Source organism: Rhinoraja longicauda, chromosome 14, assembly GCF_053455715.1.
Source record: "Rhinoraja longicauda isolate Sanriku21f chromosome 14, sRhiLon1.1, whole genome shotgun sequence".
Classification (NCBI taxonomy): Eukaryota; Metazoa; Chordata; class Chondrichthyes; order Rajiformes; family Arhynchobatidae; genus Rhinoraja; species Rhinoraja longicauda.
Window position 1 is genome coordinate 422,000 of NC_135966.1, and position 16,384 is coordinate 438,383.

Consider the following 16,384-nt stretch of genomic DNA (forward strand, 5'->3'; position numbering starts at 1 on the left):
GCATCCCAGGGTACTTAAGGAGGTGGCTCTAGAAATCGTGGATGCATTGGTGATCATTTTCTAATGTTTTCCAATAGATTCAGGATCAGTTCCTGTGGGTTGGAGGGTAGCTAATGTTATCCCACATTTTAAGAAAGGAGGGAGAGAGAAAACAGGAAATTATAGACCAGTTAGTCTGACATCAGTGGTGGGGAAGATGCTGGAGTCAATTATAAAAGACGAAATTGTGGAGCATTTGGATCGCAGTAACAGGATCGTTCCGAGTCAGCATGGATTTACGAAGGGGAAATCGTGCTTGACTAATCTTCTGGAATTTTTTGAGGATGTAACTAGGAAAATTGACAAGGGAGAGCCGGTGGATGTAGTGTACCCCGACTTTCAGAAAGCCTTTGACAAGGTCCCACATAGGAGATTAATGGGCAAAATTAGAGCACATGGTGTTGGGGGTAGGGTACTGACATGGATAGAAAATTGGTTGGCAGACAGAAAGCAAAGAGTGGGGATAAATGGGTCCCTTTCAGAATGGCAGGCAGTGACTAATGGGGTACCGCAAGGTTCGGTGCTGGGACCGCAGCTATTTACAATATACATCAATGACTTGGATGAAGGGATTAAAAGTACCATTAGCAAATTTGCAGATGACACAAACCTGGGTGGCAGTGTGAACTGTGAGGAAGATGCTATGAGGTTGCAGGGTGACTTGGACAGGTTGTGTGAGTGGGCGGATGCATGGCAGATGCAGTTTAATGTGGATAAGTGTGAGGTTATCCACTTTGGTGGTAAGAATAGGAAGGCAGATTATTATCTAAATGGTGTCAAGTTAGGAAAATGGGACGTACAACGAGATCTGGATGTCCTAGTGCATCAGTCACTGAAAGGAAGCATGCAGGTACAGCTGGCAGTGAAGAAAACCAATTGAATGTTGGCCTTCATAACAAGAGGGTTGAGTATAGGAGCAAAGAGGTTCTTCTGCAGTTGTACGTGGCCCTGGTGAGACCGCACCTGGAGTACTGTGTGCAGTTTTGGTCTCCAAATTTGAGGAAGGATATTCTTGCTATTGAGGGCGTGCAGCGTAGGTTTACTAGGTTAATTCTCGGAATGGCGGGACTGTCGTATGTTGAAAGACTGGAACGACTAGGCTTGTATACACTGGAATTTAGAAGGATGAGAGAGGATTCTATTGAAACATATAAGATTATTAAGGGGTTGGACACGATAGAGGCAGGAAACATGTTCCCAATGTTGGGGAGTCCAGAACCAGGGGCCACAGTTTAAGAATAAGGGGTAGGCCATTTAGAACGGAGATGAGGAAAAACGTTTTCAGTCAGAGAGTTGTAAATCTGTGGAATTCTCTGCCTCAGAAGGCAGTGGAGGCCAATTCTCTGAGTGCTTCCAAGAGAGAGCTAGAAAGAGCTCTTAAGGATAGCGGAGTCAGGGGGTATGGGGAGAAGGCAGGAACGGGGTACTGATTGTGAATGATCAACCATGATCACATTGAATGGTGGTGCTGGCCCGAATGGCCGAATGGCCTACTCCTGCATCTATTGTCTATTGTCTATTATCCACTTTGGCGGCAAAATTAAGGAAGCAGATTATTATCTCAATGGTGTCATAGTAAGTAAAGGGGAAGTGCAACGAGACCTTTGTGTCCTTGTACACCAGTCACTGAAATCCACGGTTACAGGGAGAATGTACAAACTCCGTACAGACAGCACCCGTAGTCGGGATGGAACCCGGGTCTCCGGCGCCACAACGGCTGTAATGCAGCAACTCTACTGCTGCGCCTCTGTGCCACCCTTAAATGCCCTTGTACAGGAGCTCTCGGCACTTAGTGAAGTCAGTAAGCCCAAGGATCCCAGAGCAATGTAATGAGGCAGCTACTGTGACATCAAAGCTGTGACTGGAACAATGCCAATTGTGGAAGGACACTTGTCTTAAATGGCTGAGCCATCTGCAGATTCTCTCCAGAAGGTGACCAGCAAGTAATTGTATCTCTCGATACAAGAGGAACAATTCTGACAAGGAAAAAACTTACGGCAATCACCTTCCCTGAACACATGGTAGGAAATCGCAAAATGTGGGTGATTTAGAATCACAGAGCTGTACAACACGGAAACAGGCCAGGGGATAGGTGACAAATTACTGAAGTAAATCAGTAGGTCAGGCAGCATCTCTGGTGAACATGGATAGGTGACGATTCCGGTCAAGACCTTTCTTCAGACTCTTTGGTCCAAACCTTTCATGCAAGTTGGCACATTTCACTGCATTTGGCCCATATCCCTCTCAACCTTTCTATCCATATATCTGTTCAAATGTCTTTCAAAAGTCATAATTGTATCTGCTTCCATAGCTTCCTCTGGCAGCTCATTCCAAATTCAAACTACCCTCTGCGTGGAAAAAGCTGTCCCTGAGGTCCCTCTTAAATCTCTCCCCTCTCACCTTAAGCCTATGCTCTCTAGTTTTAGAATTTACTACCCTGGGAAACAGACTGTGAACATTCAGTTCATCATAAGGTCAAAAGTGATAGGAATAGAATTAGGCCATTCAGTCCATCGAGTCTACTCCGGCATTCAATCATGACTGATCTATCTCTCCCCCTGCCAACCCCATTAACCTGCCTTCTCCCCATAACCTCTGACACCCGCACTATCCATTGACTTGGCCTCCACAGCCAACCATACCCCTCATGATATTGTACACCTCCATTAAAGTCATTCCTCAGCCTCCTACACTCCAAAGAAAGAAGTCTCAGCCTATCCACCCTCTCCCAATAACTCAAGGCCATAAGCCCAGGTAACATCCTGATCAATCTCTTCTGCATTCTTCTCAGCTTCATGACATCAATTCAAAGTTGGGTGACCAGAACTGCACAAAGTACTCCAAGTGTAGTCTCACCAACAATTTGTACACCTGCATCATTATGTCCCAACTTTTGTACTCAACACCCTTCCCAATGAAGGCAAGTATGCCAAACACCTTCACCACCCTGTCCACCCGACTTGCCACTCTCAGGGAACTATGTGTCTCTATGTGTTTTGACATACCAAAGTGCAACACCTCATATTTTAGGCAAGTACTTTCCTGCAGTCTAACGTTAAATGCTATGTTTTAACGAGTGACCTAAATGAAGATCAAATGTGCAGGAAATCTCCAAGATTAATTTTTAAAAGTGAGGTAAATCAGGAGACAATAATCAGACACTGCTAAACTCTACACTGGGGACCAGAAATTATTCACCTTCCAAAAATAGGTACAGAATTGATATCTGAAATTCTGTTTTTCTTTTGCAGTAAGTTGTTTCAAATTTTCTCATGAATTAAATATGCCTTTTGACCATTAGGCTTTCTTACTGCAATATTGATCACTCAGCAAAAAGTATATCAAACTTTTAATAACATGATAATCTTTAAAGAAAACATTTGAGATTCTGTTTAATTCTTTTCCACATTGTTCCATTTTAACCAGAGTCTAATTGGAGCTCTAAAACCAATCAAGCACATCACAGTCTGGATGGAGACCTAACAGTAGCCGACATTATTCCATGACTGTCACAACATCAGGAACTAACCAGGAGCAAACGCAAAGCAATGGGCCATGCAGCATCAGTCAGTGACTGCTCTAGTCTAATGGTATGTTGACTCAGTGCTCCATCTAACACATAGTTAACAAGAGACCTAATTGGGGAGTACATTTCATTTAGTCCATAAGGTCAGTGATAATTTTGGTCTAACATCAAAGAAAATAATACTTTGAGTATTTTAACTTGAATCAAAGACAGTTACCATCATCGAACAGTGGTCAAGTATTTAATCAGAAACTCTGAGCTCTGTCGTTAGACAGTGACATTGGGACTGGAGAGTTTCACAAGGGATCTTGTGTTATCTCATGACTTTTCAGCAAGGTCTCTCAGTAACCAAACCTTCAGCTGTGCTCTCAGTTGATGACCGTGAGACTGACAAGTGGCTGCTCATCACTCATCAATACATTCAGTTTCAGAGAAAAATCAAACGTGCTTTCTCATGTGAATCAGAAGCTGACAAGTCCATGTAATTAAACGCTGAAGCAATTAAGGGCAATCTAAATCCTGCAGCTGCAGTTATTGTCTTATACTTCCTGCAAGAGGACCATCATCTCATCACGCCATCAGATGATGGCAATCCACTTCAAACAACAATCGCACATGAATCAATGGCAAGTCCAATTTCACAAGTGTCCATGATATCTGCACAGTGCAGCACAGGCTGGACACGGACTCAAATGTGAATCATCTTAAAAATACACCAACACCTTTCAGTAGCAAACGTTTTATAAATGAAGCTTGAACATTGATCAGCACAATCCCCATGTAATGGGATGGAGTTTTCTCCCCAGAAAGAAAGCACTCTGCCAGTTAATGAAAATCCCAGAGCAATGGGGTATGAGATAGGGAGCAAACACCATGGCAACCTTGAAACTGATGAAAGAGGACAACAAAGTCCAGGTACAAATACACTTACTGCCTCTTCTCAAAAGGCAGAGAGAGATGCTGTCATGGCAACAGAATTTCAAAGTAAGAGTGGCAGTAAATACACTATAAAATCATTTAAGCCATCGACCTCCAGGTCTGGTTTCATAACTGGACAGGATGCAGCAACAGGCAAGTTCTTTGAGGTACAATCCAAAGTGGATCCTTCCAGTTCGGCAGACAGCGATGATTCTAGTTGGTCAGAAAATGACAGTTTTGTCAGTGATGTTGATCTCGAATACTCTACCAGCCACAATGTCATTTTAACAGATGGTCAGATGTCACCTGGACAAAGTTCTAGTGAGGAAAGAATCAATTTAATTAACTCTAGTATAATTTCAAATTACCGACGTTCAGCTTTTGGGATTAATAGCACAGAAGGCAACACAGCTTGGCAGCAGATAGTCAATGAGAACACCGACACAATGCAGGCGAGCACCTCTAGTTTATCTATGGATCCTTCTAGAACATTTCAGGATTCTGTTATTGGTGATCCAATTTCATCAATTACTGAAGGTAATTTACAAAAGCCCAATTTAACAGTTATTCCATCACATGACTTCCTAAAAGACACAGCACCATATGAATTTAACATCAATTCTCTCAATAAGACAGCTGTTCATTCACCAGTTTCAGAAGATGCATTAAAGCCACCAATCATTGATTATGATGCTTATTTAATAATTCCCAAATCTTCAATTGGAAAAAGTCAGAATGTATCTAGACAACAACAATTACTGAAGGGAAAGATTAACCTGGCAAAACATTATAGGCCATTCAGTCCTCATGCAAGCCCTCCAACAGGGTTCAAACTATATACAGAATACAGAGCTTTATATGATGACACAGAAGACAATGAAATCCCGAGCAGTGTAAGTTTCAGTCAAACTGAACGTCAACTGGAAAGCAGGAACAGCCCCAAAGAAGCAGAAAGTAGCATATTGCCCATTAACTCTCAGAACTCCATAATTTGGCTACAATCACCGAGTAATGAAACATTGAACCACGTCTCTTCTGTTGGCTATTCATATTCACCCAGTGACCATTCTAGTGAACCAAGTTGTGATTCACCAGCTAGTGGCATTCTCGGATCAGAAAAAGATCCCTCAGTCAGTTCCAATTCCAATTCCAGTTTATCAGAAAATGAGTTACCAGGAGCTATTTACAGCTCAATCAATGACCCACGATCAGACAGGGCCAAGAGCAATGAAAGATCAAATCTATCACCAGTCAGTAGCTATCTCAGTCAGGTAAAATACTATTTGTTCACTGGTCATTATTCTGGTCCACCAAAGCATAGAGAGGAGGTTTGGACTCACGTAAGCTCAATGAAGGGTCATAGAGGGGAACACAAAGAACACAAGAAGATGCCAGTCACCAACTACCCAAAACTAATTAGACGCCGAGTGTCTCCAGCGGGAGTAGCTTTGCCCCAGAGGGAACCCTCTGCACACAAAATCCCTTCACCTCAAAGAGAACTGTCTGCACACAGAATTGTTACACCATGGAATGAACCCTCTGCACATGGATCCTCTTCAACACAGAGAGAACCCTCTTCACAAGGAATAACTTCATCCGAGACCCACCACATGAGGAGTCCAGTGATAACCAGTGATGATTCAAGTCCAGCAGAAGGTGTGACTGTGATGAAAACCCAGCAAGGTTCAACCAAATATCAGTCCTTTCCCAGATCTTCAACTAGCATTGCACAATCAATCAGCCACCAACTCAGCTATATAGGGAATCAATTGCCAGTCTCGAATGTAGATGATCAAATAGCAGTCACAATGTCCAGTAATAAATTAATAGGACAAGAAATACTTGTCAAGAGCCAAAGCAAATTAAAAACACGCCGGTCGGTAACTAGAGACAATTCTCCTTCATCAGGGAGCCAGATGATGCCCAGCAGCAACTCGAGCTCAATGGGGTATACAGCAATAGTCAAAGGCCAAAAGAGATTAGTACCACCTTATATGTCAAACAGTAGTACTGATGTGGCCAGACAAAAAAATGTTCCAGAATTGCATTCATTACAAACCAGTGCCCTATCCTCTCCAACAGTACATCTAATCCAAATTGGCAGCTATGCCAGGTTATCAAGGCTGATGTTATCAAAAAATTACTCCTCTATTACTTCAGAATATCTAATGCCAACCGGAAGCCAAACCAGTCCAGTGGGCAGTGGCCAAACCAATCCAGTGGGCAGTGGCCAAACCAATCCAGTGGGTAGTGGCAAAACCAGTCCAGTGGGCAGTGGCCAAACCAGGCCAGTGGTCAGCAGCTAAACCAATCCAGTGGGCAGTGGCCAAACCAGTCTAGTGGTCAGCAGCCAAACCAATTCAACCTCCATTAGCCAAACAAATCCAGTTGTCAATAGCCATCCCAACCCAGCAGCCATGAGGTAACCCCACACCACAGAGAGCCATTTGGCAGGCTAGTAGCAATTTCAATCCAATACAGCACTAGTCATAGATCTCCCTAACTAAAAAGAGATCAATTTGTAACCAATAATAATTCTATATCACCATTATAACATACCAGTCAAAAGCAACACCAGTCCAGTTGGGTCCAATTGACTCAGTAACAATTCCAGACCAATGGACCTGGTAGTCAGACCGCACTGCCACAAGCATGAAACATCGGGCTTGCAGGGAGTTTATTGACAGCCAATAACAATTCCAATAGAATGGAACATGTAATACTAGTCTGTTACAACTCTGGTGCTTCAGACAGTCAACTCCAACATCATTGAAACATTGACCACCAACATTCACTCCCAGTAATATTGGATTGCTGGTGGCAATTAGTCCAGCAGAACAGAACATAAAACCTTAGTCGGAGAAAGTAGCAATCCAGTCTAATAATGGACTATAATGTGATCAGCATATCAAACGGTTGTGATGTTCATTAATTAATCTAAATCAATATTTTCTCCTCTGATCATGATGGTCAGTGACAATCTGAGTTAAATCAAATGTTGGTCACTCAGTACCAATCCCAACCTCACCTAATGCTCACCGGAAAATTGTGCACTAGTGTAGGATGTATTGGGGATATCTGACACCAACTGTAGATGAATCAACCGGCTAACAAAGGCAAATGCTTATCCAAAGATGATTGCTCTACTGGTCTCTCGTAGCAGATGCCAATTTAATATTAATTGTAACAGCAGTGAGTTAAAAATTGCATTCTGCTTGACATTAAAGAAGATTCAATATTAGTTGCATTTTTAATCTTTTCATTATGTCTATTGATTGTCAATCTATTTAGAGTCACACAGCACAGAAACAGGCCCTTTGGCCCAACTTATCCATGCTGACCTAGTTAGCTTATCAACATAGTCCCACTTGCTTATGCCTGGCCCATATCCCTCCAAATCTTTCTATCCAGGTACCTGTCCAAGTATCTTTTACATATTGTTATTGTACCTGCCCATCACTTCCCCAACAGCTCATTCCATGTAGAAACCGCACTCTGTTTGCCTGCCTCGGCTGTGCTGCATTGACTGTAGGTGTCTGTGCAGAAGAAACAAATATTAATTGACAAATATACCCCCCTCTCCAAAGAGTAAGTTTCCCCTTCGGTTCCTATTAAAACTTCCCCTTCTCACCTTAAGCCTGGTAGAGGCAAATATGACAGTGGCATTTAAGAGGCTTTTACATAGACACATGGAAGTGTGAGGAATAAAGGGATATGGATCATGTACAGGCAGATGAGATCAGGTTAACTTGGCATCATGTTTGGCACAAAAATAGGCCCTCAATGGCCTGTTCCTGTACTGTTCTATGTTCTATGTCACAATAAAGTACTATTGAACCATTGAACTAATCTTGCTCCAATCAGTTAGATATGGTCCCAATCAATTAGTAAATAGTGATTCTAATCCAACCAGGTCTCCTTCATGTGATTCCAGTTTGACAATGACCTTCAATCTCTGTATAACAGGTCCTCAAATTTATTTGTATTTGAAATATATTTACAATCAACTTATTAATCCTGTTTTTCAAAACGTGACATGCAAGTTTTATGTTATATATTCTGTAAATATTTACATAAAGTAATTACATAAGATATTCTTGTTATTGGTGGATAGACAGTACTGATTCAGAAATGTGTGTGGCTGTGACCTATTTGGACATGCTAACTAGTTAGTGTATGGGTGCTGAAACAAGGGACTACACAAAAGAACACAAAGTGCTGGAGTAACTCAGCGGGTCAGGCAGCATCTCTGGAGAACATGGATAGGTGACGTTTCACAGAGTGCTGGAGTAACTCAGCGGGTCAGGCAGCATCTGTGGAGAACATGGATAGGTGACGTTTCACAGAGTGCTGGAGTAACTCAGCGGGTCAGGTAGCATCTCTGCAGAACATGGATAGGAGACGTTTCATGTTGAGACCATGCTTCACACCGGGTGCAGTAACAGCTATGGGTTGGATGGGCACCACGTTACAAGGCAGCAGCTCATTTCCCTGATTATCCGGCAGCCCATTGTGCCATCACTGTGCGGGTAATAATCTGAGCTGTTTACTCTCCTCCCTGCCTCGGCTGTGCCGCATTGACTGTAGGTGCCCGTACAGAAGAAGCAAATATTAATTGACAAATATATCCCCTCCCCAAGGTTGGTAGAAATTCAAAATCAGTGAGTCCTCTGTGAAACTATTTGCTCCTCATTGTGTCTTACGTAACAAGACCAGTATGATGGCCAATCCTGCCGTGATCATAGACAATGGGTCTGGGCTGTGTAAATCTGGCATCGTTGGTGACAGCATCCCCACCTCAGTCGTGCCATCGGTTGTCGGCTGCTCCAGAGCTGCCAAGGGGGCACGGAATGCCAACCTAAAGGACTATTACGTTGGCAAAGCTGCCCAAGCCAGAAGGGAAGTCTTGAGTTTGAAGTATCCAATTGAACGTGGCGTGGTGACCTCCTGGGAGGAGATGGAGATGATTTGGAGGTACATCTACGGCTTTGAACTGCGTGTAAAACCCAAAGAAAGGCCAGTCTTGCTGACTGCTGCCCCACTAACTCCGTTCTTAAATAGAGAAAGGATGGCTGAAATCATGTTTGAAGGCTTCTCTGTGCCAGCCATGTACGTGGCTATTCCAGCTACCTTGGCACTATATTCATCAGGTCGCACTCGTGGTGTGGTCTTGGACAGTGGCTACGGAATAACTGATGCTGTGCCCATCTACGAAGGGTATTACCTCCCAGATGCGGTTCAGCGGCTCCATCTGGCAGGTAGTGATATCACCGAATGCCTTTGGAGACTTCTGTTGGAGAACGGCCACTCTTTTGCAGAAAAGGTAGAGGCAGATGTAATCCAGGACATCATGGAGAAACTGTGCCACGTTTCCCTGGATTGCAAAGTTGAGAGCAATAAACCAGCAGAGGAAATACAACGTGAGTACCGGTTGCCTGATGGGACCCAGGTTCTGATCTCAAATGAGCTCTTCAGAGCACCAGAGTTGCTTTTTGCACCAGAGAGCCCAGGTCTGAAAGATACTGGCATTGACAAGCTGCTGTTAAACAGCATTGCAAAATGTGAGCCTCGGCTGCATAAAGAACTGTCCAGTAATATGCTGCTCGCTGGTGGCTGCACAATGCTGCCAGGAATGGAGGAACGGCTACTGAAGGAGCTGAAGCTATGCACACCCACCGAGGTCCCCATCAAAGTCACTGCCCCACCAGAGAGGAACTACTCTGTCTGGATGGGAGCCTCAATCTTAACAAGCTTGTCATCCTTTAAGCATATGTGGATTACTCTCAACGATTACAATGACTTTGGGCCGTCTGTCGTGAACAAGAGATGTTTTTAAATGAAAAGAACCGTGTGTCCCGAAGTGTGACTATAGTGATCAGATTTTTAAATGTATGTGATCAAATACTCATTAGTAGCTTACATTGCACGAGTGTTGCTCAAATCAACAAAGGATTTGGAATTAATATTTCTTACCAGCAACTCCGCATTAGTTGTGTTTCTTGCTGTGTACAAATGGAGCCAAACTGCGTGTTGGACAAACAGCTGATGTGAGAAAGTAGAATTGTAGAAACATAGAATCATAGAAAATAGGTGCAGGAGTAGGCCATTCGGCCCTTCGAGCCTGCACCGCCATTTAATATCATCATGGCTGATCATCCAACTCAGTATCCCGTACCTGCTTTCTCTCCATACCCCCTGATCCCTTTAGCCACAAGGGCCACATCTAACTCCCTCTTAAATATAGCCAATGAACTGGCCTCAACTACCTTCTGTGGCAGAGAATTCCACAGATTCACCACTCTCTGTGTGAAAAAAAACTTTCTCATCTCGGTCCTAAAAGACTTCCCCCTTATCCTTAAACTGTGACCCCTTGTTCTGGACTTCCCCAACATCGGGAACAATCTTCCTGCATCTAGCCTGTCCAACCCTTAAGAATTTTGTAAGTTTCTATAAGATCCCCCCTCAATCTTCTAAATTCCAGTGAGTACAAGCCGAGTCTATACAGTCTTTCTTCATATGAAAGTCCTGCCATCCCAGGAATCAATCTGGTGAACCTTCTTTGTACTCCCTCTATGGCAAGAATGTCTTTCCTCAGATTAGGAGACCAAAACTGTACACAATACTCCAGGTGTGGTCTCACCAATGCCCTGTACAACTGCAGCAGAACCTCCCTGCCCCTATAGTCAAATCCCCTCGTTATGAATGCCAACATACCATTCACGTTCTTCACTGCCTGCTGCACCTGCATGCCTACTGCCAATGACACCCAGGTATCGTAAAATGAAGCTGTTTACTTGTTTCCACCTTTTCTTCAGTCAAGTGTGTGGGCAATGATTACACTTGTTCTGCAGTTTGTAGTTTCTCATTCAGCCGATTCCTCCCCTCCCTCCCTCCCTCAACCCATCTCATCCTTGTCTGTCACAGACCTTTATTGTCATTGGGCTTTGACCAGTAACGAGGAGGCTTCATTGTGATTAAAAAAATTCCAGAACCCTTGCAGAGTTCTCTTTAGTGATGCCTGTTGAAGGATGGACATTACTGGCACAGCTGGAGGATCTGCCACCTTCCACTGTCTATGGTGTTCCCATTCAGATTATTGGTTCCAATGAGATTGAATGTTTGAAGATGGATAAAGATCCAGTGGTTGGTGGGGAGGGCAGGAATTAACTTAAAGCATGGAGATTAAAGGGGCTCTCAGGGTTCAGAAATATCGAACAAGGACTCCAAACTTGGTGAGGTGGAATTGCAACTCGGGCAGGGAAACTATTCTTTTCATCTTCATTATCTCCTCAAAATATATCAATCAGTTTCCCCACAGAAACTGAGATTGGTTTGTCAGCCCTCATGAAGACAAATATTTCAGGGAAAGTAGATTTACTGATTGAACTAATGCTGTACCTTTATTTACGAAGGACTGCAAGGACAATAGTCCTTTTGTGTCAGTTAAGGTCGGAGAGCAGGAGCAAGGACAACCGTTGGCTGAAAGTAAGTAGGTGATAATTACAGGTAAAAAGACAGATTAAAAATAGCGTCAAAGGGCCGCTAGCAGTCAGTCAATGAAGCGCATACCTCCAAGCTCGTCAGGAAGGCATGGTAGAAGTGAGTACGTGGATTGGTTGATCAATTAAATTAGAAGTTTGGTAAATTGGCCAATTGGGTAATTTAGTGGCTGATATAAACAAGGCTTGCACAAGGGGCGCAGCCCTGTTGATGGAAGTGCACTGTGAGAAAAGTGCGCGTCTTCGGCGAGGAGGCTGAGGCGAGGAGGCTGAGGTGAGGAGGATACACTTGTTTTTGAGCCTGATTTGTTTTTTTGACACTAAAGTAATGGCAGATAAGTTGGTGTAGTGTGTTTCCTGCAGGATGTGGGAAGGTAGAGACACTGCTGGAGCTTCTGGGAGCTACACCTGCAAGAACTGTGTCAAGGTGCAGCTCCTGAATGAATGTGTGGTGGAGTTGGAAAAGCAGCTGGATGACCTCAGGGCCATCCGGGAATGCGGGAGTTTCCTGGACAGGACCTACTGTGAGGCTGTCACGCCAAGGGTCCAGGTCGAGCGAAGGTGGGAGACCGTTTCAAAGGGGAGTGAACGTGGACTACAGGAGACCCCGGTGGCTGTGCCTATTGCAAACAGGTACACCCTCTTGGGAGCTGTTGGGGCAGAAGACGCTTCCAGTCCAAGCGGCGGACAGGTCAGTGGCTCTAATCAAGGCAAGGAAACTCGACCGGGGAGACCGACGTCAGGAAGAGCCATAGTAGTGGGTGACTCCATTGTCCGAGGTACGGACAGTAGATTCTTTGGCGACAGGCGGGACTCGAGGATGGTCTGTTGCCTCCCTGGTGCCAGGGTTCAAGACATCACGGACCGGCTTCAGAACATCCTAGCGAGGGAAGGCGATCAACCGGAAGTAGTTGTGCATGTGGGCACGAACGACGTCGGGAGGAAGAGGAAGGAGATACTGCAACGTGAGTTTAGAGAGTTAGGAAGAAGACTGAGAAGTAGGACGTCGAGGGTGGTTGTCTCTGGACTGTTACCTGTACCTCGTGCTGGTGAGGGCAGGAACAGAGAGATTGGGGATATGAATGTATGGCTGAGTGGCTGGTGCAGGGAACAGGGATTCAGATTTCGAGACCACTGGGATCTCTTCTGGGGTAGGGGTGACCTGTACAAAAGGGACGGGTTACACCTTAACAGCAGGGGGACCAACATTCTGGCAGGCAGGTTTGCTAGTGCTACAAGCGTGGCTTTAAACAAAGTAGTGGGGGGGAGGGGTTGACAAACTGGGAATATGAAGATGGAGTTAATGGGGAAGCGAATACAGGAGAAATTGCAAAGGACTCTTGAATAAATGTGAAGGGAAGTTCTAGATGGGATAAGAGAATAAGGTCAGGGCCAATTGTGACCGGTGTGAGAGGGGAGGTGAATACCAAAGTTAAAGTGTTGTATTTAAATGGATGAGCTTGAGGCTCAGTTAGACATTGACAAGTATGATGTTGTGGGAATCACAGAGACATGGCTACAAGAGGACCAGGGCTGGGAACTGAATATTCAGGGGTACACAACATATAGAAAAGACATCTGACATCTCCCTCCCGTTTCTGGACCTCACCATCTCCATCACAGGAGAAAAATTAGTGACGGACATTTATTACAAGCCCACCGACTCGCACAGCTATCTGGACTACACTTCTTCCCACCCGGTCCCCTGCAAAAAGTCTATCCCCTACTCCCAATTCCTCCGTCTACGCCGCATCTGTGCCCGGGATGAGGTGTTTCAGACTAGGGCTTCCGAGATGTCCTCGTTTTTCAGAAAACGGGGCTTCCCCTCCTCCATTATAGATGAGGCTCTCACTAGAGTCTCTTCTACATCCCGCAGCTCCGCTCTTGCTCCCCATCCCCCCACTCGCAACAAGGACAGGATCCCCCTCGTTCTCACCTTCCACCCCACCAGCCAGCGGATCCAACATATCATCCACCAACATTTCCGTCACCTACAACAGGACCCCACCACTGGCCATATCTTCCCATCCCCTCCCCTCTCTGCATTCCGCAGAGACCGTTCCCTCCGCAACTCCCTGGTCCACTCGTCCCTTCCTACCCAAACCACCCTAACCCCGGGCACTTTCCCTTGCAACCGCACGAGATGCAACACCTGTCCCTTTACCTCCCCCCTCAACTCCATCAAAGGACCCAAACATTCTTTCCAGGTGAGACAGAGGTTCACCTGCACCTCCTCCAACCTCATCTATTGCATCCGCTGCTCTAGATGTCAACTCATCTATATCGGCGAAACCAAGCGCAGGCTCGGCGATCGCTTCGCTGAACACCTGCGCTCGGTCCGCATTAACGCCACTGATCTCCCGGTGGCCCAGCACTTCAACTCCCCCTCCCATTCCCAGTCTGACCTCTCTGTCATGGGCCTCCTCCAGTGCCATAGTGAGGCCCGCCGGAAATTGGAGGAGCAGCACCTCATATTTCGCCTGGGCAGTTTGCGGCCCGGTGGTATGAACGTTGACTTCTCCAACTTCAGATAGCTCCTCTGTCCCTCCCTTCCCCTCCTCCTTCCCAGATCTCCCTCTATCTTCCTGTCTCCACCTATATCCTTCCTTTGTCCCACCCCCGACATCAGTCTGAAGAAGGGTCTCGACCCGAAACGTCACCCATTCCTTCTCTCCCAAGATGCTGCCTGACCTGCTGAGTTACTCCAGCATTTTGTGAATAAATCGATTTGTACCAGCATCTGCAGTTATTTTCTTATACATATAGAAAAGACAGACAGGTGGGCAGAGGGGGTGGGGTCGCTCTGTTGGTGAGGAATGATATTCACTCCCTTGCAAGGGGTGACATAGAATCAGGAGATGTAGAATCAGTATGAGTAGAAATGAGGAATTGTAAGGGTAAAAAGGGAGTTATCTATAGGCCCCCAAACAGTAGCCTCGACATAGGGTGCAATTTGAATTAGGAGCTAAAATTGGCATGTCACAAATGTAATGCTACGGTGGTTATGGGAGATTTCAACATGCAGGTAGACTGGGAAAATCAGGTTGGTAATGTACCCCAGGAAAGAGAGTTTGTGGAGTGCCTCCGAGATGGATTCTTAGAACAGCTTGTACTGGAGCCTACCAGGGAGAAGGCAATTCTGGATTTAGTGTTGTGTAATGAACCTGATCTGATAAGGGGACTCGAGGTAAAAGAGCCATTAGGAGGCAGTGATCACAATATGATAAGTTTTACTCTACAAATTGAGAGGGAGAAGGGAAAATCGGAAGTGTCAGTATTACAATATAGCAAAGGGGATTACAGAGGCATGAGGCAGGAGCTGGCCAGAATTGACTGGAAGGATGCCCTAGCAGGGAAGACGGTGGAACAGCAATGGCAGGTATTCCTGGGAATAATGCAGAATTTGCAGGATCAATTTATCCCAAAGAGGAGGAAAGATTCTAAGGGGAATAAGAGGCACCCGTGGCTGAGAAGGGAAGTCAAGGACAGCATAAAAATAAAAGAGAATAAGTACAACATAGCAAAGAAGAGTGGGAAGCCAGAGGATTGGGACTCTTTTAAAGAGCAACAGAAGATAACTAAAAAGGCAATAGGGGGAGAAAAGATGAGGTGCGAGGGTAAGCTAGCCAATAATATACATGAGGATAGTAAAAGCTTTTTTAGGTATGTGAAGAGGAAAAAAATAGTCAAGGCAAATGTGGGTCCCTTGAAGATAGAAGCAGGGGAATTTATTATGGGGAGCAAGGAAATGGAAGACGAGTTGAACCGGTACTTTGGATCTGTCTTCACTAAGGAAGATTAAAAAAATCTCCCAGATGTTCTAGTGGCCAGAGAAATTGTGGACGCATTGGTGATCATTTTCCAATGTTCTCTCTCCCTCCTTTCTTAAAAAGTGGGACAACATTAGCTACCCTCCAATCCACAGGAACTGTTCGTGAATCTATAGAACATTGGAAAATTATCACCAATGCGTCCACAATTTCTAGCGCCACCTCCTCAAGTACCCTGGGATGCAGACCATCAGGCCCTGGGGATTTATCAGCCTTCAATCCCATCAGTCTACCCAAAACCATTTCCTGCCTAATGTGGATTTCCTGCAGTTCCTCCGTCACCCTAGGATCTCTGGCCACTAGAACCTCTTGCCACTACTCCTGCACCTATTGTCTATTGTCTAATACAGGAACCAACAGTTTTCGCTGAGCCTGACATCAGTAGTGGGAATGTTGCTGGAGGGGATAATTAGAGACAAGGTTTAGAAAAGCATTAGATTGGGAGCAGTCAGTATGGGAAATTGAATCTCATGAATTTGATGGAATGTTTTGAACAGGTGAATAAGAAGATTGACCAGGGCAGGACAATAGATGTTGTCTACATGGACTTTAGTGAGGCTTTTAACAAGTTA

At 45.0% G+C, this 16,384-nt stretch overlaps 1 protein-coding gene across 2 annotated transcripts; it reads left to right on the forward strand.

The window, feature by feature from the left end:
- The first annotated feature begins 6,118 nt into the window (after positions 1–6,118).
- LOC144599984 (actin-1-like) lies at positions 6,119–10,319 on the forward strand. 2 transcript variants are annotated; one of them, XM_078411275.1, is made up of 2 exons: positions 6,119–6,139; positions 9,348–10,319. In XM_078411275.1, exons 1-2 carry the CDS (start codon positions 6,119–6,121, stop codon positions 10,317–10,319), a joined length of 993 nt encoding a protein of 330 aa, XP_078267401.1. The 2 variants fall into 2 exon arrangements, with proteins under 2 accessions (XP_078267401.1, XP_078267402.1); XM_078411276.1 differs by lacking the exon at positions 6,119–6,139 and having other exon boundaries at positions 9,195–10,319.
- Positions 10,320–16,384: the final 6,065 nt, after the last annotated feature.